General features: G+C 36.6%; 1 protein-coding gene across 4 annotated transcripts in view; it reads left to right on the top strand.

Annotated features, from left to right (window-relative positions):
* The window catches only part of KMT2E (lysine methyltransferase 2E (inactive)), a 58,847-nt gene that overhangs the window by 12,528 nt on the left and 24,220 nt on the right, over positions 1–22,099 (top strand). For 3 of the 4 annotated variants that reach the window (XM_070947713.1, XM_070947712.1, XM_070947711.1), the window contains exons 3-13: positions 34–148; positions 1,430–1,659; positions 3,477–3,557; positions 5,004–5,062; positions 6,910–7,082; positions 8,128–8,166; positions 9,929–10,141; positions 14,041–14,171; positions 16,501–16,618; positions 18,556–18,665; positions 19,682–19,928. In XM_070947713.1, coding sequence (XP_070803814.1) covers positions 34–148; positions 1,430–1,659; positions 3,477–3,557; positions 5,004–5,062; positions 6,910–7,082; positions 8,128–8,166; positions 9,929–10,141; positions 14,041–14,171; positions 16,501–16,618; positions 18,556–18,665; positions 19,682–19,928 — 1,516 coding nt within the window. Of the gene's footprint in view, positions 1–33; positions 149–1,429; positions 1,660–3,476; positions 3,558–5,003; positions 5,063–6,909; positions 7,083–8,127; positions 8,167–8,468; positions 9,768–9,928; positions 10,142–14,040; positions 14,172–16,500; positions 16,619–18,555; positions 18,666–19,681; positions 19,929–22,099 lie in introns of those variants that run through there. The other variant, XM_070947714.1, reaches the window with a different exon arrangement.

Raw genomic sequence — 22,099 nt, 5'->3', positions numbered from 1 at the left:
TTGTAATGTTTATCCACCTTTCTTGCTTTTCAGACCTGAATCTGTAGAAGCTAGCCCTGTGGTAGTTGAGAAGTCAAACAGTTATCCACACCAACTATATAATAACAGCTCTCATCATTCACACAGTTACATTGGTTTGCCTTATGCGGTATGTTCTTTTTAAAAAGCCTTTATTGTAGGTCCTTGTTAGGTTTCCAGACATTTAATTGTGTTTTGGCTAGTTCATTTGGCTTGATATGAAAATAGCTCACTGACATATCCCAACTCTCAACGTCAGTATAAAAGAAATTGGTTTCAATGGTTCTTTACAATTTTTATCTCAAATTCTTCTATTACTTCTGTCATTGTTCTTTCTTAAATGGCATTGCTTTTATTACTGTTTTTACTCAATTTTTCTTGAATAATAGAATTGGACTTATAAATAAACTTGAAGCTAAAATTACAGTAGTCATGCCCTTGGCTAGCCTGATCTTATAAACCTAGTCCTACAGCAATTAAAGCAGGAGCTCTGGCCAATAGAAAAAAAAGCCAGCTCTGCCTTATTTGACATTACACTTCCTTTGATTGTTATGCCCTTAAACAATCTGCACAAGTTACATTTTCCTTTAAAACGCAGCAAAGCTTTCCTACAGCCAAGTCTCCAGTTGCATGTAAAGGAAACAAGCAAGTTGGAGCGCCGAGAGTAATAACATCCATTCAAGTCCATTTTAAACACGCATTACTGCTATGTCTTGTGCTCAAATAGAATTTGGCACAATTTTCTTGGCTGCTTTATTGTTACACAATCATCTGATCCTATCTCTATTTGCTTTAAAGATAGCCTCTTATAAAATTGTTGCTTGCGGTGATGAATTGATAAAAGTAGGCCTTTTTTTTTCTTCTCTAAGTAAATACTCCCCTAAACCAATTATTATAACTATGTAGAAAAGATGGAAATTTTAATCCTGCATTGAAGGACTTACCTTCTGCTTAAATGAAATTGGTTTTTATACTAAGAAAGAAGATGTGCTTTCTCTGATACTTTAACATTCGGCCTGAATAAGTATTTATGTGGTATAATAATTGAACAACCCTGGTTTGTATTTAGTCTTAACCAGCAGCATGCTTTGTGATACCTAACTATTTCCCTCGATGTAAATATTAATGATAATCAGATTTTGTTTATTCAGGACAGGCAAGAAATCAATATTATAAAACCTCTTATCAGTAATGTCAGAATGGATAAAGTAATATGCATTTACTTTTTAAAGGAAGCTAATTCGCTTCAGAGGTTTTAAACATATATATTTGTTTACATGATCGTGAGTGAGGTTGAGTTGGTAGGAGAAATGTTGAAAAGGCCAGGTTTATAATTCTATGCATGAATTCCCCCCCCCAAAAAAAGAGTTCTTATGAAGAGATGGATGATTTTATGTAACCAATTTTTCAGGACCATAATTATGGCGCTCGTCCTCCTCCAACACCCCCAGCATCGCCTCCTCCTTCAGTTCTTATAAGCAAGAATGAAGTAGGCATATACACTGCTCCAAATTTTGATGAGACATCCAGTGCTACTACTATCAGCACATCTGAGGATGGAAGCTACGGCACTGATATAACTCGGTGCATTTGTGGATTCACCCATGATGATGGCTATATGATCTGTTGTGACAAATGCAGGTAAAATAGTTCATAAGCGCAAGCTTTTTGAAATGTTTATACCCGGTATTATTACCCGGTACTACCAGCTCTGCCGGTCCTTTGGTTGCTCACTGAGAATTTCCCTCCTTAACGAAAATATGTAGGCTATTAAGCAAATGTGGGAATAATAGAAGCCACCACCATTTTGTCATTGTGTTGGCCACCCTTTTGCTCACAGGATGGATGGATGAGGGGACAGGCCATCAAGTCAGCAGAGACACTCTGTAAGTGGGGATTGTGCTGAGGATCATAGCTCAGAACTCACTGTTGACCCCACAGTGGAGCGAGCAGGAGGCACTGGGTGATAAGTAGATAGGAGCCCTGGCCGCTCAGTGGCTACAATGCAGTATTGCTGGCTTACTCTGCCCACTGCCGAGAGTTCGATCCTGACCGGTTTTAAGGCTGACTCAGCCTTCCATCCTTCCAAAGTTGGTAAAATGAGGACCCAGATTGTTGGAGACAACAAGCTGACTCTGTAAACCGCTTAGAGAGTGCAGTTAAGCACTGTGAAGTGGTATATAAGTCTAAGCGCTATTGCTAAGGAACAAAGCTCTGTTTTGTGGACTCTTGGTTATTAGTGTCACTTGTATAATTCTGAAGGTGCTGTATGATTGATAGACATAGTCGAAGTTAAAAATCTCAGAGCATCATAACGAGAAATCCTGATGGCTATATAGCATTTGCTGTATATTAGCAGCAACTTTCTTTTCAACTTTTCTTTTTGTTTGTTTTTTGTTTTAAACACACATTAGTGAAACTTCAGGTGGCAAATGTGGGTTTTATTGGAGAAACTGTTATCCAGAAAAGTACCTGTGCACACTTTTATCTCTTCAGTCGGAAAGTAACTTTCTGAATGATCATATTGTTAAAAATAAAGAATACGCAAGTGCATGAAAGAAAGAAAAAATGTTTGTACCTAAGCTTGGAATAAAATGATCCCATCAGAACATTCTGTCCAAGCAGTGGGAACTTGAAACAAGCTCATTGCTGTTATCTTTTGTCCTAAGGGACCATGCTGAGTGCTACCTTCTATCCCACCTGCAGAAGAATTAGCCAACATAAAACAAAGCAAAACATTTTAAAAATTACCAGAGCAAACAAAGGAAGCCACAGCTAAGAATGGCTTTTGCAGTCTGACCTGCTTTTACAAATAGCTGTAGAATAAATCTAAAAGGAAGCTATAGCCATGTATTCACATGAATACAGCCCACGACCAACAGCAAAAATATACTTTTCTGGCAGTTGTCTTAATGCTTCTTCCAAACAAACATTCCCAATGTACATATGTTGCTTTTGCCAACCTGCTTGTAGGTTAAACATATTAACAAAGCCATAAATTTTGCATTTGACTATCTTCACATTTAAAAGTACAGCAACATCCTTTACAATTCACATGCAGACTATAAACTGCCTGAAAATAAAAGCCTCATCCTAGCCCTGTTCAATTAGCTTTGGCCGATGGCAGAGGGTTGAAACTTGTGGCTTCTGTTTATCAGCTAATGCTTTCTTCAAGGCTTTGTGGCTTTAGAGGAATTACAGAAACAAAATAAGCCACGTGCAGGATATCCAAACACTCAGAACAGAGTAATGTAGCACTTGCTACGTTGTTTAGAAACTATTTGAAACAGCGATAATGGAACACTCCCTGCATTTTGCATATCATCATTTCAAGTGATAGCAGGCGTTAGGGAAATTATTATTTTTTTTTTTTTGGTCACAAGGAAACTTGACTGAACTATCTAAACCTTGAAAAGTATGAAAATAACGCAGTATTCTCTCCTTTTCTTTATTTTAAGTGTTTGGCAGCACATTGATTGCATGGGGATTGATAGGCAGCATATTCCTGACACATACCTTTGTGAGCGTTGCCAGCCTAGGTGAGTGGTACATAATTGGAAATATATTATTTGTGTCGGCATATGATTTGAAATATGGACAAAATATGAGCAGATGAAGACAAACCTCTCCATTATATTAATACATTTGAATATTGTATTGAAGAGTACAATTTAGTTTAAAAGGTGGCACTCTTCATTCAGTAAAAGGGGTGTCCAAAATAGTCCTTTTTCATAATGATATTTGAATGAAAGAAGATTTAATATTTATTATCTTTGAAACTTACTGTATCGTTTACCTTAAAATAATATTTTGTGATTGCTGTTCTCTGGATCAAGATTACTCAAAGTTAACACAGGTTATTTTATCTGAGAAATAATCCACTTCTATGTACTGGGGAAAAAATGTGATCCTTTAAAGAAGGAGGTTTGTGTATGTCCTCACTTTCCAATGGCCAGTCAACCTTTGGAGGAATAAGATAGGATAAAACCAGTTGGAGCGCCTTATCAACAATTAGCGGAAGAATGAGATAGTCAGCCTATAACAGAGCAATGCCAGAATGTGGCTCATGTAACCTTGATTTACTGAATACATTTCCTTTGGTTCTGTTCATACAATATTTGCAAGAATTAAAAAAAAAAATACCCATAGTGTAATATAGGCTGTTACTGTGTTACAAGAAACAGAGCCAGTTTCAGGTGGTTTCTAGGCTTTGAATATTGTCAGAATACACGTTTTGCTTTAGGGCAGGGGTGTTAAACTCAAGGCCCGCAGGCCAGATCCCCCTGCTTACATCTGGCCTGTGGGGTTGCCTTGGAAACAGCGAAGGACCGGCCTGTGTTGCCTCTGCCAGCGAAAACAGAGCCCGGGAGGACCGCACGCACCCCTCGCAAGCTCCATTTTCGCTGGCTGAGGGTTGCAGGAGGCTGTCCCATCCAAAAACGGAGTTCGGGAGCCTGTTTTCGCTGGCAGAGCGCTAGGGCCACCACAGGCTCCCCCAACACAAGTGACGTCGCACTGGCCACAGTCTCTCTGGCCACACCCACCCCAGCCCCCTGAGATCAAACAAAACCCTGATATGGCCCTCAATGAAATCAAGTTTGACACCCCTGCTTTAAGGGATTTAGTCTGTATCTTTACGCATGAAACTGGAATGCTAAAGTAACAGAGATTTAGATGTCACTGCATTGCTAAGTTCTTTGCTTTGAAATTGATGCTTTCTTCCAAGTATAAAATTCCCAGGTTAAAAATTTGATACATTTCCTCTGGTTCTGTTCACACAATATTTGCCAAAATTAAAAAACAACAATGTATTCAAATAGCAAAAAATGAATTAATTAGTATGGTGAGTGGATACAGCCATTTTTATTTTAATTGTTTATTACAATTTTATTTAGTACACGTATACAATTCATTAAAAAAAACCTTTGCTGTTCCATCAAAATCTTAATATTTACTTAGTTTCTTTTTTCTCCTATTTTTAAAAGGAGCTTAGATAAGGAAAGAGCAGTGTTGCTCCAGCGTAGAAAAAGGGAAAATATGTCAGGTAGGTAAAAAAAATTCATTAAATTCTAAAGTTTGTTCTTGATAAGTTACATTGATACCAAGCACTGTTAACAATCTCCCCCCTCCCTTTTTTTTTTTTTTTTTTTTTTTTGGTCTTGCATTTTTGCTAAAAAAAATAAACATCCTTTAATAGAGATGGAACGTTTTTATTTGCTAATAAAAACCTGTTTGTATGCAAATAGCTCACCAGTTTTTATGCAAATAACTTAAGTATTTGTTTACAGAACAACTTTTGAATATTTTCCTTGCTAAAACAAATGCACATTGTTTAAATTAACCAAATCTTGTAAAATTATTTCCTGTATTTTTAATTATTAGTATTATGCTTATAATAAAAATAACTCAGCAATAACTTTTGAAAGAAGTTTGGGGGCTGTGCCAAGTCCTTATGTCTTGCTTCTCAGTTTTGCAAAAATTGGTTGTCCTACTGTAGATACGGAGATGCTGGAGTTTATTTATTTTGCAATATTTGTCAACTATTCCAATCATTGAACACTCGGCTACAACACAAAGGAATAAAATACAGAACAAAAGTAATGACAAAATACAGGAACCAGAAATCAAGTCAGAACCAAATAGAATAAAATGGCATTAAGCACCTTGTATAAACCAGGATGCATTTTCTTATATAATTTTGCCGCAAAATGAAGTATTAGGTTTATATGCGGTTTATCCTGAAATGGGGAAATACCAAATCTGCTTATCTGGCAATATCCTCTCTTCAGGCTGCTATAACAGTTAGCATGCCATATTCTCTTAACTTTCTAGGTCAGATTTGGTTTATTTTGTTTGTTTGTTTGTTTGTTTTCTCTGAAGATTGTGATGTATTTAAATATGCTCAATGAATGTTGCTGCAGTCTTTTCCTGCTTCAGGAAGAAAAGGTCTTGGCTCTTATAATGGGTGCTGGGTGATAATTTTTTTTTTTTTTCAAAAGTGGAAGTTTTTTTTTAAGGATTATAAAATATATGATTGAATAAAAATATGTATTTCCAAACAGCCTTAAATTTGAGAAATTGATGAAGACACATAGGAGACATTTGCATACGCTAAAAAAGACCTTGCTTCTTTGCTAATTGTTCTGTTTGATTTCTGCTGACAGTTCCTACAAGCAGTGAAGCCACGAATAATTAGAAGTTGATGGTGACCTTTTGTTATAAAGATCACCATGTGTGTGATAGCCTTTCCTGTTTTTAATTATTTTTTGCATGATGAGTTTACAGTGGCATTAGAGAGGCCTTTGGGAAAAAAACATAGATGACAGCCAATGTTTCAAATTTATTTGGAATCTAAAGGAATAAGTCTTAGCTTTAGGAAAAGTTGTTGAATAAGATTGAATAAGATTAGTTTCCTCATTAGTTGGAAGGCTTCATCTTTATTTTATTAGTTGATTGAAACATATTTTCCTGTAGACATTTTTTTTCTAAGTTGTTAATACTTGGTCTAAAACCTTGCATCCTAATATTTGTTTTAAATACAAATATGAGAAGAGCAAGAAAGCCTTACATTTGGGTTAAAACTTACATAAGTATATGAATTTATAATTAAGATGTAATTTGATATAAAGTATGTTCAGTATATGGAAATCTTTCAGCTCTTTTGGAAAAATTGAAGCTTTATTGAATGTAAAGAAACCATAAATCTAAACAATGTTTTTTGTCACTGGGACCCATAAGCTAATGAATGTTAATATTACTAACTCCTTGTTTTCCTTTTTCATACATTTGGATAATTGCATATGCAATTAGTAGTTTAAACAATCAGTGACTTTAATTCATGGAATATTTTAGTACTGTGAGATCATTTCCTGTTTCATTTGTATTTTAAAGATGGGGACACCAGTGCAACAGAAAGTGGTGATGAAGTTCCTGTAGAATTATATACTGCTTTTCAGCATACACCAACTACAATTACACTAACTGCTACACGAGTTACAAAGGTCACAGATAAGAAAAGGAAAAAAAGTGGAGAGAAAGAGCAAACCATCACAAAATGTAAAAAAGTAAGCTAAAACCTAATGCTGATTTTTATTTATCAATTTTAAAACTGCCTATCACCTTCACGAAGTGTGTAAATGTTAACAAGAAGCTGAGAGAGCCCTGTGGCAGCCTACAAAGCAGAGGCCATGAGCTGGACTTCTCACTCCCTTTCCACACCAATTGGGACTGGCCTTGGGGGAAGGAGGTGAGCCAGCACAGAACTGTGTGCCACCTCACCCCACAACTCCTTAGGTCATCACAAAAGAATACACATGGTCAATGGTATTGGAAGGGCCACCATGGGGTCAAGAAGAGCAAGGATGGATGCACCACCTCCATCCTGCCACTGTTTTGGTTCCATACCTGGGCCTGAAACCTAACTGAAAGGGGTCCAGATGTTCCATTTCCTCTGGGGTTGCAACACTCCAGCTTCTGGATGAGGGAGATTGGATGGAAATTGTTTAGAACAGTGGAATCCAGCAATGGCTTCTTAAGGAAGAGATGGCACCAGCACCTCTTTAAAAAGAGTCAGGAATACCTGCTCCAGCAAGGTTGATCTTCAGTTGCTCAGCACCTCTTAGGCACTGTAGTATCCACAATATAATCTCTGATATTTAGAAATAGAACATTAAAGAGGCAGAGGAAATAAAAAGAAAGTTTGAAGGATCTCCTCCTCACTTGATTCCAAAAAGGGATATTGGTAACAAGAACTGGTCAGTATTGCAACCGGTTGATATAAAGGTGACAGAAATAGCACAGGGAGATGGTGGTCCTGAGATCGGGTGAAATTGGCAGAGGAAAATACTAGCCAGGAAATAATATTGCCTAATGAAGTTACGGCCTCTTACTAATTGCTATATATACCCCCACTATTTGGTGGAACTCATATTAGGCTTCCACACATAGAATTATATGCTAGTACCGGCAAAACATAAGGAGAATTTATCTGTGTTTTATAGTGCCACAGAAGGATTTTTGTCTCTCAAGCACGATGAATATATTCAGGCGAATCCTCCTTCAGAGAATATTTATTTTAATCTTGTATGCTAATGTAACTTTTTTTTCCAGGCTTTCCGTGAAGGTTCTAGAAAATCTTCAAGAGTTAAGGTAAAATGTTGTTTATGTTCTTGTTACTATTTATTTCATTATACTCTTTTGTTCATTGATCAACGGGTACCAGACGGTTGGCTGTCAAGCTATGTTTTATACTGTTTAAAATCTTTAAATCTTCATATTTCTAAAACTAATGCCTAAGGGGGCCAATAGCATCAAATGTTCATGAAACATTAACACTATTAAAAATATATACGCTGTAAATGCTATGTAATGCAAAAAACCCACAGAGATGTATAAATATTATCTGTAATGCAATTAAGCTACTACAGTAACTTGAAGGGCAGTTAATAAACTAGTATTCACCAGCATGGATGCTTGCTAGATGTGTGGATTGCATACCCAATCTTCTCTACACTGGGCATGCTGCCTGGGGAATTTGAGGATTTGAAGTCCGCATATCTGCCAGATGCCAAATATAGGATAGCTGTAAGATGACAGCTTCATCTAGAGCATATACTTTCAAGGGCAGCTTTGTGTTCCTGAAGGTAGAACACTTGTAGAGATGGAATGAGGTAGATTGCTGAGAAAGGGATTTCCAGAGCCAAGGATTAAAAGGCCCATTCTAATTATGTGGGTTGATAAATGCCCTTTGAAATCCTCTCACAGTAGAGTTTATATAAACTCTGTATATTGTTTAAGGGGTCACAAAGCAATGTGTTGGGAGGGGAAAACAGACCACATTCAAACAACCAAATAGGAGATAACTAGCACTGAACCTCACTTATTTAAGAGAGACTAGAACTACAACAAAAAAAATGTCCCCAAATCTTAATTAAAGAGCTGTGGTGGTGCGGTGGTTAGAATGAAGTATTGTAGGCTAACTCACTGCTCACTGCCAGGAGTTCGACCCTGACCAGCTCAAGGTTGACTCAGCCTTCCATCCTTCCAAGGTCAGTAAAATGAGGACAATATGCTGATTCTGTAAACTGCTTAGAGAGAGCTATAAAGCATTATGAAGCAGTATATAAGTCTAAGTGCTATTGCTATCTAGGCCGTGCAGGCACAATGCTTAGAATGCAGAAATAAATAAATAATAAATAAATAAATAAATAAATAAATAAATAAATAAATAAATAAATAAATAAATAAATAAATAAATAATAAATATTGAAAGCTAACTCTGCTCACAGCCAGGAGTTCGATCCTGACCGGCTCAAGGTTGACTCCACCTTCCATCCTTCCGAGTTTAGTAAAATGAAGAGCTAGATAGTTGAGGGCAATATGCTGACTCTGTAAACTGCTTAGAGACAGCTGTAAAGCATTATGAAGCGGTATATAAGTGCTCTCTAAGTGCTCTAACTCTCTACGTGCTATTGCTATTAATCTAATAGAAATGTCTGTATGTTGCAACTACAGAAACGCTGTCATTTGTGTCCAATTGTACTGGACCATTAGCACCGATCAGCTGAATAGCGTAGTATCGACAGTCTTGCTTCCATAAATTAAAGCAGTTGGGTTTCGTGGGATTAAGAACCTGTGAACAGGCAAACTGACAAAAACCTAGGAAAGTGAAGAGCATCTTAACTTTGAGGTTTTTATTTCAGTTAAAGATGAGGCGCAGGAGCAGAATTTGATTGAAACTCCAGGGGAAGGTATGGTGAAAAGAGACCATATTATTGAGCCCTTAATTTTGCAGAAAAATTGCTAAGTTTCAAACATCTTGTGCACGAATTAAGTAATTATGTTTTTCGCAGATGTTTTGAGTCAGCTGGCTCTGAAAACACCCTAATCTTATGTTTATATTTTCATATAGGGCTCGGCTCCAGAGATTGATCCTTCCGATATTTCAAACTTTGGGTGGGAAACTAAAATCAAGGCATGGATGGATCGATACGAAGAAGCAAACAACAATCAATACAGTGAAGGTGTTCAGAGAGAGGCCCAGCGAATAGTTTTGAGATTAGGAAATGGAGATGAAAAAAAAGACATGGTTACCAGCAACTCAATCTTCAAACCTCCAGTAGAGGTATATGAATGCATATTGAAGGAACCTTTAATGTAACATGGTATTAAAATTTTGCATTTCTTTATACAAAAACATATAGTATTGAAGGTGTGGCTTCCCCCTTCCTTATGAACAGCCATTTATTTATTTATTTGTCATGTATTTATTTACTTTCTAAAATAGCCAGCTATTGGTGGGAAACGGTGTCCAGTCATGACTTTCAATTATGACAATAAATACTTTACTATTTAAACCCAACTTGTCGGGGGCAATATGTTGACTCTTAAACCGCTTAGAGAGGGCTGTAAAGCACTGTAAAGCGGTATATAAGTCTAAGTGCTATTGCTATTTATTTATAGAGCACAATACATAGCAACACTACAAATTGATGTTTTAAGGTATACGAACATTAATGAAGTGTTCGTGGTTTTACGGAAGATTAAATTCTAATTATCTACATAACTATTACAAGCTACAAAATTAAATAGCCTTCCTTATCTCTAACTTGGAAGTAGAAAAATATTGATTAAAATGGAGAATTAAAGCATTCAGACACTATCAGTAGCTGACGGCCATTCTGTGTCATGCAGAAGTTGTTGGAGAAGGAATTGTGTGAGTCTGGTTAGCCTGTGACTCATTGTCAGCTTTGGGGCATCTCATTCATAAATGTTTTCCCTTAATATTAAGAACAGTTCAACCTAACTAGGAGAAAATAGATGTTTCTTTGATATAAAAGAAAGAATTGGCAAGAAATGTTTTAAGATTTTTGTTACAAAATAAAGCTTGCACTGTCTTCATTTCCATTATAAATCCCAGTGAAGCTCTCAGTCTGTATTCTGATGTGTTTATCTCTGCCAAAGGCATTTCAATCATATATTTGACAATTAATATTGATAATTAAAATAAGGATAAGGGGATGGAAGAAAACAGTTTGCATGTATGCTATTACATGTGTCCATGTACTTGAAAACACATCTTTAGTTATTTATTGGATAATTTATGGATCCACTGAAAAGTAAGAAGCAATATTAAAATGTAAAATATCCATGATAAAACCCTATTTGGCTTGCGTTATCGAGATCCGGGAATTTCTGCCTGCCATTTCTGTGGCACAGAAACTTCACAGTCCTAATCGTTTAAAGTGAGGCACACAACTGTCTGTTGTAATTGGTCCACACAATTTGTAATTAGAGAATATTAACTCCATCCTCCAAGGTGAGAGATAGGACAATTCAAAAGTATCTGTGACCATCTCAATTTCAGTGAGACAAATAGCATTTCAGGCACCCTAGGCTGATCATTAGCATTCCTGATCTGTCAGCTGTTAATCAAGAAATCAATATATATAAATATGGAAAATGATATTTTTATAAATGGAGCATTTGTTTCTTACATTTTATTTATTTATTTATTAGATTTAGAGATTGTGTTCTTCTGGACACTGGATAGCTCATGGTATAAACCATGAATATGAAAAACACATACATAGTCTTAAATTTAAAAAATTGAGACCAAAAGTGAGCAATACTGTGTTTAATTAAAGGATTCCTCAAAACCCTTTTACTGCTGTATTCATTTTGCAGCCATTTCAATTTCATATTGTTTTAAACACCATTGATCAAAACAAAGATTTGATTTTTCAATCTCTTCCACTGGTAGAACTGATTATAATAATTGAAAGCTATAAGCTTATTTTTCAGTGGTGCAATAGTTATAAAATATGGACAATAAACCCATACTTAAGCATTGAAAAATAATGTTTACTTACAGATTGTAACAAAAGATATTTATAAAACATTTTAAACAAAGTTTTGTTGGCCCCAAAGTTACTATGTAGATTTTGAACTTGGGACAAACATTTGCATTCTAAAGGTTTTGCTAAATTGTTTCAGATCAGCCATGTTTTAGCAGAATCAAACCCAAACCTGAATCGCTTAGATTGTTCCAGGCTTTGGCAAAATCTAGAGAGAGCAAAGAGGGGAAAAGTGGTCTCCATTGCCCAAACTGTCTGTCCAGAACATCTAACATAGCACATCCCGCTGGCCTACTAAATCCTTGATCTTCTGAATCTCTGATCCTCCTCCTTTCAGTTACCACTACCGCTCATGTCCCAGCACATCCCAGCAGCTTTTCTTACCTGCTCCCTTGATTTTCCCAGCCTTTTTTCTCTTCCTATCAGGCACAGACACAGTGGGGTCCCAACCCTCTACCTGTGCCACCAAGCCTCCGAGTATCTTTTTCTCAAGCCTTCTTCCTAACCACTTCTATCTGGAATAGAACATGCACCATTTTTTTTTTCGTGTCTGTGGAACAAATCAGCCCAAATGGGCATGTTTTGGTTCAGACACAACTTTTCTAAAACCAGCTGTTGCGCACAGAATATTTTGCACGTCCCAATTATTGGCTCTGGTAGTGTATGCAGGCCTCTGTTTCTACAAAACAATAGACTCAGTGTAACTGAAAAATTGCAATGACAGAAATTTTGTCTCCTTTTGGAATGCATGTTGCTTCCTCTTGTGGTGTTATAATTTCTGAGAGGATCATCACTGGCCAAAATTGCTGCTGTCTTAGAAGGACTATCAAACTGTTTTGTTCAGAGTAGAAGCAACACATAGGAGGGTTCTTACATATATATATGTAAGAATATAGCAACAGATATATATATCTGTTGCTTTTCTGAATGCTTGTTCTCCTTATTTCGCAGTGGCAAATTTCAGGGATAATCAAAATTGTGATATGTAACGCATTTTAAGAGAGTTGATGTAAATATAAACGGATAGCCCCTTAGCCCTGGAAGACCTCATCATTTGGATAGAAACAATGGTACTTTCAACACAAACAATCAATCCACTGGAACTAATCTGTATTGACATAGCATATTGGAATGGGTACAGCACTTAATGTTTTGTCCTGTTCATTGTATGCGATTGGCTATAAATGGCTAGGGAGGTGCTAACTGTTTGATTTGCATACACTTTTAAAGTACCACACTGATCTACCTTCAAATATATCCTGCAGTATTTCCCCCACCCCCACCCCCCAATGCCAAGTAAATGCTCCTTGACAGTTAATTATGAGAAAATAAAAGAGTGCAAAATTATGCCATCAAAACTACGTGTCCTGCAATCTATGGAAGGGATCTGCAAGCTATTTGATAAATTTAATGTCGGTAGAAAGAATAAAAGGAACTAAACAATAAAAGGAAAAGTTACATTCTCAGCTCTTGTAATAAGAAGCATCTTTGCTTCTTTCTCTCTAGCATCAGCATGGCGCACGTGACGCACTCCTTGGAGGAATGTCCCTGCTTGCAGAGACCTTCGCCTAGATATAGGCCAATTCTCTTTTGATCAGAAGTGACACAATTACAAGAGGTGTGAGTTCCTTAGTTGTTGTGTCAGAGTACAGTAAGACTTTTTCTTAGAAAGGCATATTCCCACCCTAAGGCTATCCAAATGCAGAAGAAATTCCCTTTTACCTAAGAATCCGCATGTTTGGCATTTTTTGTTGAAATGTATCTTATTTGGCACCTGTCCTTTTGCTCTGGTTAGCAAATGTAAGAGACTGCATATTTCATGTGTTTTCATTCCTTCTGCCACCCCAATTCTGGCCTTTTTAATAAGATGATGTGAAGCATCTGTAAGGGAAGAGCTCCCCCACCCCCCCAACCTATTTTGAAAAGTTTATCTTGATTTTCAGTTTTATAGAATTTATACATGCATTCAAGTTGTTGTCCTTTCCAATATGTAAAATTAAGATGTCTGTGTAACTGATAATCAAAGTCCTTCCAGGAATAAAACCAATTAGCTTTTTAAACAAGAAAACACATTTAAAATTACCAAGCTGTTCTATAAAAGGGTACATTATATCTGTATCAGTGTGCCAGTTAATAAGATTCTTAAATTTTTCTTTTCTCCTTTTAGAGCTATATTCAAAAAAATAAGAAAATTTTAAAAGCTGCCAAAGACTTGCCTCCAGATGCACTTATTATTGAATATCGTGGAAAATTCATGCTGAGGGAACAATTTGAAGCTAATGGATATTTCTTTAAGAGGTACTTTTCTCTAAACCTTCTTTAGTTACTCTCTTTCACCTTCTGTACTTATTTTCTCTCTCCCTTACTCCCCTCCCTCCCCCTGTCTCTCTTAAACATATTACAATTGTCAAGCAAATTAAATATTTTTTTTTCACCTGGTCTTTGCCTTGCAAAGCTCAGTCAGCTTTTCATTTGAAAATTCAGTAGCTATTGTCATTCACTTTGGTAATAATTAGACAGTGTTGTTCCTTCTCATTTCTACTTTATATATTCAGTTTTATCTCCTCCAGCCTTTGTCACTCGTCTCAATATTTTTATCACTATGCCTCAGTCTAGTACCATCATTTGAAGTTGCTTGTTTTGACTTGACTTTGATTCTCCACATTTTTGCAAATGAAAAGTAAAAGCTGCATCTAGATAGTTATTAGGTTAGCAAACGTTAAAATTAAACCTTATGCTTATGAAAGAAGTAGGCAACTTCAAAGAATAGACATTACAACAGATGTTATACACTGCCTGAATAGATCTCAATACCTTCTTGCTAGATTAAATTAATTAGCAGTGATAATCACAAGGATTGACATGGTCAGTATTATAATTCAGACACACAAATTTAGCATATGATTGTGTATTTTCTTCTAGACACTTGCATTTGTCTGACATCTTACTGGGTTTTGGGGTTTTTTTATTTCTCCCTGTTTGTCAAGAAAAAAAAACTTTATTTTCATTCTCACTAAGCATGCAGAACGAATAAACAGTATTTGTTCTCAGTTTAAGTTTATATTTTGGTTTTATTAAGAAATGTCTTAATGGAATGATTGGAAGCTAAGCAGGAAAGCAGAAATACAAAATCTTCACTTTGATTTAAAAAAAAAAACAACAACCCATCCATCTGTAGATACCGAATCTCCCTCCCTCCAACATTCTTAAAATATTTTACTTACAGCATTTATATATACTGATTTCACAAGGATTCCTGGCACCTGAAAAAAATGGAAGCATAAAACGATAACAGAAGCACAAAACCTTAAACTCGCTTCATAAGCCAGCATCTAAACGTGCGACTCTCTCATTCATTAAAAGCTCTGAGGAACTGCTTGGCTTCATTGCCTTTCAGAAAACAGGGCGGTTTAGGCTAAGATGCCCGTCTTCTGCCCAGATCAAAATAGCCCTAGAATGCCCAGGAAAGTCATCAGTGAATCTGATCTAAAATATTAAAAATAATATCTTAAGTCTCCATAATGGCAGCTGAAGTGCAGGTAAAGCAGGATTGTGCCAATTTTCTTGATGCTGATATGAGTCAAAACGATTACTCACAATATTGCTTTTTAAGTTTACTATCTTATGAAGCCTCAGGACGTAGAAGCCATTCGACTTTTTAAAAATTGAATTTTTTTTAAAAAAAAGCCCCTCGACCCCCCCAAAAAAGGGGAGACAAATAACTTGTCAAGACATCTGTATGTATGCCTCACAAAGTTATCAGGAATTAAATTCAGCTTTTACAGTATAAAACTATCATGAAGCCGTTTAAAAGCCACTTTCCAAGTCACGTTGTAAATGTGCTAAAGAAGAGACATTGATCCCAAGCGATCTTCCGCCTGTAATTCTCCTCGTCACAGATTGTAATCTTGGAAGATGACAAGAGAAAATGCAAGCACGATGGGTAGAAGTCTTTTTAATTTTCTGGACCGTACAGGTAGTCCTCAACTTACAACCACAGTTGAACCCAAAATTTATGTTGCTAAGTGAGAAATTTGTTAAGTGCATTTTGCCCCATTTTTTGAGTTTCCCCACCAAATTTGTTAAGTGACTCACTGCAGTTCTCAAGTTAAGAATAAGGTTGTTAAGTGAATCTGGCTTCCCCATTGACTTTTCTTGTCAGAAGGTCGCAAAAGGAGATCACATGACCCCGGGACACTGCAACGGTCATAAATAAGAGTCAGTTGCCAAGCTTCTAAATTTTGATCACATGACCATGGGGAGCTGCAAAGGTCATAAGTGTCAAAAATGGTCATGTCACTTTTTCAGTGCCGTTCACTAAATGAACTGTTGTAAGTCGAGGACTGCCTGCACTCTTAACAACTGCATAATCATTTTAGTAACTGCTTGGCTGTTAATAAACTGGAGTGAGTTATTTCAGCATGCCAGAAAAATCCCACTTTGATCATAGCTCTGAACTAATAAATAAAAAGTTGCAGTGAAGCTCCCGCCCCAAAGTTTCAACAGCTTATATGACATTGCGACATATTTTCTCCATGGTACTAGGTTTTCTACACATTTGAAAAAGTACCTTTTAGCTGTACTTTAAAATATTTTTCCTGTGACAGAATGTTTATTGTTTTTTTAGGCCATACCCCTTTGTTCTGTTTTATTCTAAATTTCACGGGCTAGAAATGTGTGTGGATGCACGAACCTTTGGGAATGAAGCTCGGTTTATCAGACGTTCTTGTACACCTAATGCCGAGGTAGGCTTTTATTATAATAAATGTGACCTAATAAAGCTTTACTCAACAAACCAATCTTAATGTGACCCAGCTGTATGTAGCTGTTTTCCAGGAATTAAAATATTTTCCAGTTTTGAACATTTCAGGGAATGTTAAGCTCAAGTTGCAGAACCTTATGTTTATTATAAAATGAGGCAAGAATGTGTATTGTGTAACTATGGTATGGCTGTGCTGTAATTAGACCGCTGAAGCTAGTACATTATTTTATTAACATTATAGAAGGGAAGGGAATATTATCCAGCCCCCAAATTCTAAAACCAAGGATTAGGGTTAGCTGTGAATCTAATGCAGCAAAATTAAGAATTTCAGGACTTTTTCAAGACTGCAGATGCAGTATTGGGTCATTCACGTTATCAGATGCAAGGAACTATTCTGAGTAGAGTGTATCTGTACTTGTAAAGTGGTACATGCATAGGCATGCGGTAGAAGCCACCTTGAGGTCAGGCATATCATGACATTAAAATGTTCTCATCACATATATAATTCCTCATCCCTGGCAGATGCCCCTGGAAAAGGAAACAATCAGAAGGAATGAAATTGAGAATATGAGTACAGGGATACTTAGGTATTGACAATCAGCATTCACGGATGAATATGAAAAGGACATTTTTGTATTAATGAGTTGATTGGCATATGCGGTGTGATAATAATTCCTAATATTTATTGGTGGTAAAAGGAAGGGGAGGGAGGGAGGGAGGGAAGGAAGGAAGGAAGGAAGGAAGGAAGGAAGGAAGGAAGGAAGGAAGGAAGGAAGGAAGGAAAAAGGCAGGGAGGGAAGAAATATTTTGGTTGTATTTCTTATGGAGAAAATAAGGGTAGAAAATGAAGTGAAAATACTTGGCCTTAAAAATCAGGATGTGAAATTTCAGGAAACATTTTACTCTAGTTAATCCCTTAAAATGGTGCTAGAAATTGTAACTGAAAAAACTATAAAAACTTGAGTTTGTTTGGATTCCTTAGTTAGGAATCTTTTTTACATTTGCCATTGGTACTGTATCTTAGATAACGTCCTAAATTCTTAAATAAAATTAACTTTCCATTTAACTGCATTTGTACGATATGAACGTTGAAAGCCTGTATTAAAATTTGGACTAGTGTTTCAGTAGAAATTCTAGAAATTAATAAATTCATTTGTGTTCTGCTTATGCAACCCTTCATGCAGGCAAAGAATTAGGATATAATAAGAGCTATTTGTTATAGCAATTTGAGAACTCTTCCAAGATATGATGAACAAAAATATTGCACCGTTTTCCCTTCTCTCACATGTGAACGTCTGAGATGCAAAAGCTTGTTTCAAATTAATGGCTGAAAAAAAGCACAGAAATGTGTAAAATACACAACATTCATTTCCAAGAAATTGTTTATTCCCCGCCCCCACCCCGGTATTGTGTCTTCGTGTTCGTAACTGAAGGAAGGTTGACAAAGCCGCTGGGATTGGCTTGATTTTAAAAATTAATATTGTACTATTTTAAACCTGATAACTGGAGCACTCCATTTTATGAATATAAATCTTCATTAAATACTGATGCTAGCTAAATTGGTTTTTTAAATAACCAATTCCAAATGAAAAGTTGTGGCTCATGCATTCTTGACAGGCCCCAACTGAGAAGTTTCCTTCGCTGCTTGCTAGCCAACTGAAATTAATGGAATGTTTTGAACCATTGAACGTGGAACATAAGAGTTCTTTATAATGCTATGAGGTATATATATTATCAACAGACTATATTTATTTCATTAACGATATCAAATGATCTTATTACTACTGTTCTCACCTATTTTGGAACAGAAGATTTTACCAAAGCAATAAGAAGACAATAAAAGTCTTTATTTGGAACAAATCTATGTTTTAAACACATAAAAATACTCTGTGTTTAAATACTGGCTTTTTTTCCATCTAGGTTAGACATGCCATCGAAGATGGAACTATTCACCTCTATATCTACTCCACCCAGGACATTCCAAAGGGAACAGAAATAACTATAGCCTTCGATTTTGATTATGGAAATTGGTAAGTAATGCTCAGCTTCAGAGATGCTGCTAATATTCCCGGGTGATATATTAATAATCAATGTTTTTTCAGTTGTGTATTGTCATAATCTAGGAATTAAATGCAGACTCATAAAAGTAAGCAAAAAATGTCTAGTTGCATCATTAGGCTGTAATCTAGGCACCTGTATTAGATTTAGCAATAAAACTGAAATCTCCAGATGCTTTCTTCGACAGCTCGCATACCATATCACATATTGATGTGAACACCTGAGCATAGTAATGTTGGTAACATAAATCTAAAAACCTTTGGTCACTCGAGACATATTGATCTTTTTCCATCCTCATCTTTTTGGCCTTACAGTGAAAGTTTTAACTGAATCTAAATTATTATTTAAAATACCAATTTGATTGTCTTTTAGTAATTATGAAAGTACTGGTGTAATGGTTATCAGAAGCTAGACTAGGAACAGGGAAACCAAGGTTATGCCTTCAGGCACAGAAACCAGTTGGATGGGCCAATCAATCAACCCGTATTTGACCGGTGTGATAAATCATAGTCCACACCAATGGTGGGTTTCAAAATTTTTTACTACTGGTTCTGTGGGTGTGGCATGGCTTGGTGGGCGTGGCAGGGTAAAATCTCCATTCCCTCCCCACTCCAGGGGGAGGTTACTGCAAAATCCCCATTTCCTCCCGATCAGCTGGGAGGCAAAGAATAGATGGGGGGCGGGCGGCCAGTCAGAGGTGGTATTTACCGATTCTACGAACTACTCAAAATTTCCACTACTGGTTCTCCAGAACTGGTCAGAACCAGCTAAAACCCACCTCTGGTCCATACTCACCAGTGAATATCCAGTAGTGGATTGATTTGAGCTGATCATAACATTCATTAAAGTTGCTAATCTGTTTAATATAATGGTGTTCAGTTCTGAGTAGCTGTATAAAGAGTTAGCTTTCCATTTGTGCGTTTCCTAGAAAATCTAATCATAGCCACAAAGCTTTTCTTAACGTTAATTTTCCATTTTTTTAAACAAGCAAATACAAAGTGGATTGTGCTTGCCTCAAAGAAAACCCAGAATGCCCAGTGTTGAAGCGTCCCTCTGAGCCTACCGAAAATATAAATACAGGATATGAAACCAGAAGGAAAAAGGGGAAAAAGGAGAAGGAAACTCAAAACCAGAACATCACGTTGGATTGTGAAGTAGCAGCAGGCAAAACCAAGTTTCCAGAAAACCGACAGAGAAAACTTTCTCCCCTTCGATTGTCGATCTCAAATAATCAGGTATTTTTTTCCGTTCTGTGGTTAATCTTCTCACCTAGAAAAACTTCAGCAAAAGCAGGGTGTTTTTTTAAAAAAATGTTCTTGTGTACCATATTTACAATATATGGCCATGCATCTCACAAAAATGGGACTTGGTGGGCTACAGAATGGGTTAAGAACTGTAGCTTTTTTGCTTGGTTCCTGAACCTACCAAGAAAATAGGTTCTGGTGCCTTTTTTAAAATAAAGGCACTAATTTAAATCCTTGCTGATTTCTTCAGCCTTAATCAGCTATTCTTGTTGAATTCCATCAGTATACAACAAGGGTTCATTTTGAATACTTTTGCAGATCACTGATGTAAGGATATCATGCTGTGCCTTGAATTATCAGGATCATATAATGTATTCCAAATGAATACATTGGGAGGGGGGTGTTTAACTTTCAACTTTTAACCAAGACAAGAATTTACAGAGATGTAGAGATGATTTTAACGCAAGGGAGTTTTATAAATTTACCCACATAGTCCAGAATCTGTCTTAACATTTTAAATAATTTGACATGTACACAATCACCATACCAATTGGTGTTGGAATGAAGGCTGGGATTGAACCAGAATCCAGGGCTTAATAATAGTTTCCTGAAGGGTATTCGTCCTTTCAGAGGACGAAGCTGGTAGGAGGTCTAATCATTGATAAACAAGATTATACTGTATTTTACAATTTGTAATCCTGAAAAGACCACTTTTGTGCATTCGCAATTAGAAACATCAGTCAGTTGTGTTATTTGGCTTTTTTTTTTAATGGTATTGATTCTTACCTTGCTGATTAGGAAAATAGGGGAGAACTTGTTGCAGCGTGCCTGATATGGTTAACAATACACACAGACGCCCACAACGCTCGCAGGCAATAAAAGCAGTGCTGCTTTGAGCAAAACAAAACTGGATATACTGGGAATTAACTCCTGCCTATGCACACAGCTCCTTCACTCATTTTCCTGCTGGATAAAATGAACCAGGAGTAAAAATCCTGGGGTCTTGTCTCCCTTGTTTGAGACTTGCAGCCCTAATTTGATCCAGATCCAGACCCAGCTCTTTTGCATGGCGAGCCAGAATTCTAGTTCTAGTTTACATATGAGCATGGCCAGGGACACGCTGAAATGCTATTTAGTTTGTATTAACTGTCTTTGAGCGTGCACCTCTGAATCTTCAAGGCCTTTCTGCCAGTTGCACATGATACACAGAATGGGACAACCCACCAATGGGCAACTCCCTACAGGGCAACTCTCTGCGGGACCATTCAACCATTCAATTTCATTATTTAAAAGAATTTTGAAAAATATTTTAATTTTTTTTGGGGGGGGGGGGGTCATTCACATTTCATTCTGTCCCTCCTTCGGCATCCTTTCTTCAATGATTCTATTCCACTGTTTCTTTGATATTAGTATAACTCTTGTCCCGCGGCGAGTTGGCTGCAGCGAGTTGTTGTAGACCACATGGTACAGCATGTGATTCCTACAAACAGTGATCTATAGCAACAGTGTATTCAGCTTACTCTTCTAGTAAAGACAGATCACATATTGAAAAAAATGGTCTTTTTCTCTTTTTTTTCTACAATGATGTAGTACATGTTAAATGCCTCTCAGATATCCTCATGGTGTTTTGTGATTTAAAAAAAAAACCTTATTCCTTCGAATTTATTGCTTTAACAAATGGGTATGTGTGTATGCGCATACGGGCATCACTGCTGTGTATCACCCAAACCCACTAGAAACCAGACCAATGAACTTAAAATATTAAGCCAGTTACTGACTTAATTGGAAGGCAGGCAACTGGCTGTGGAGTTGTTGTTTTTTTTAAAAGAAAATATAGGAAAGCACTTAGGATTCCTGCAAGTAAGCCCACAGCATCTCAGCAATCCTTTTTCATGTAAATGGCACTAATTGAATATGTTCTAAACAAGATAAAAATGAACACATAAAGGAATAGAGTTTGTCTTCCCAGTTTTGGTAGTAATTTGTAATACAGATAAAGTACACAAGGATGAAAGTGAAACTATGCTGACAGGTGTACTATGCTTTGCTTTTGTTTTATTTTGGCAGCTATAAATTTTAACATCAGTTGCTAGAAAACTGATGGATGATACATAACGTTAATGTGTCATTATTAACTCCTTAACTATATCCAATATGTGTAC

Source organism: Pituophis catenifer, unplaced genomic scaffold (assembly GCF_029215685.1).
Source record: "Pituophis catenifer annectens isolate HBS135680 unplaced genomic scaffold, rPitCat1.0.hap2 SCAF_7, whole genome shotgun sequence".
NCBI lineage: Eukaryota > Metazoa > Chordata > Lepidosauria > Squamata > Colubridae > Pituophis > Pituophis catenifer.
The sequence above is the reverse complement of the archived record's forward strand: the minus strand, read 5'-3'. Positions and strand labels throughout refer to the sequence as shown.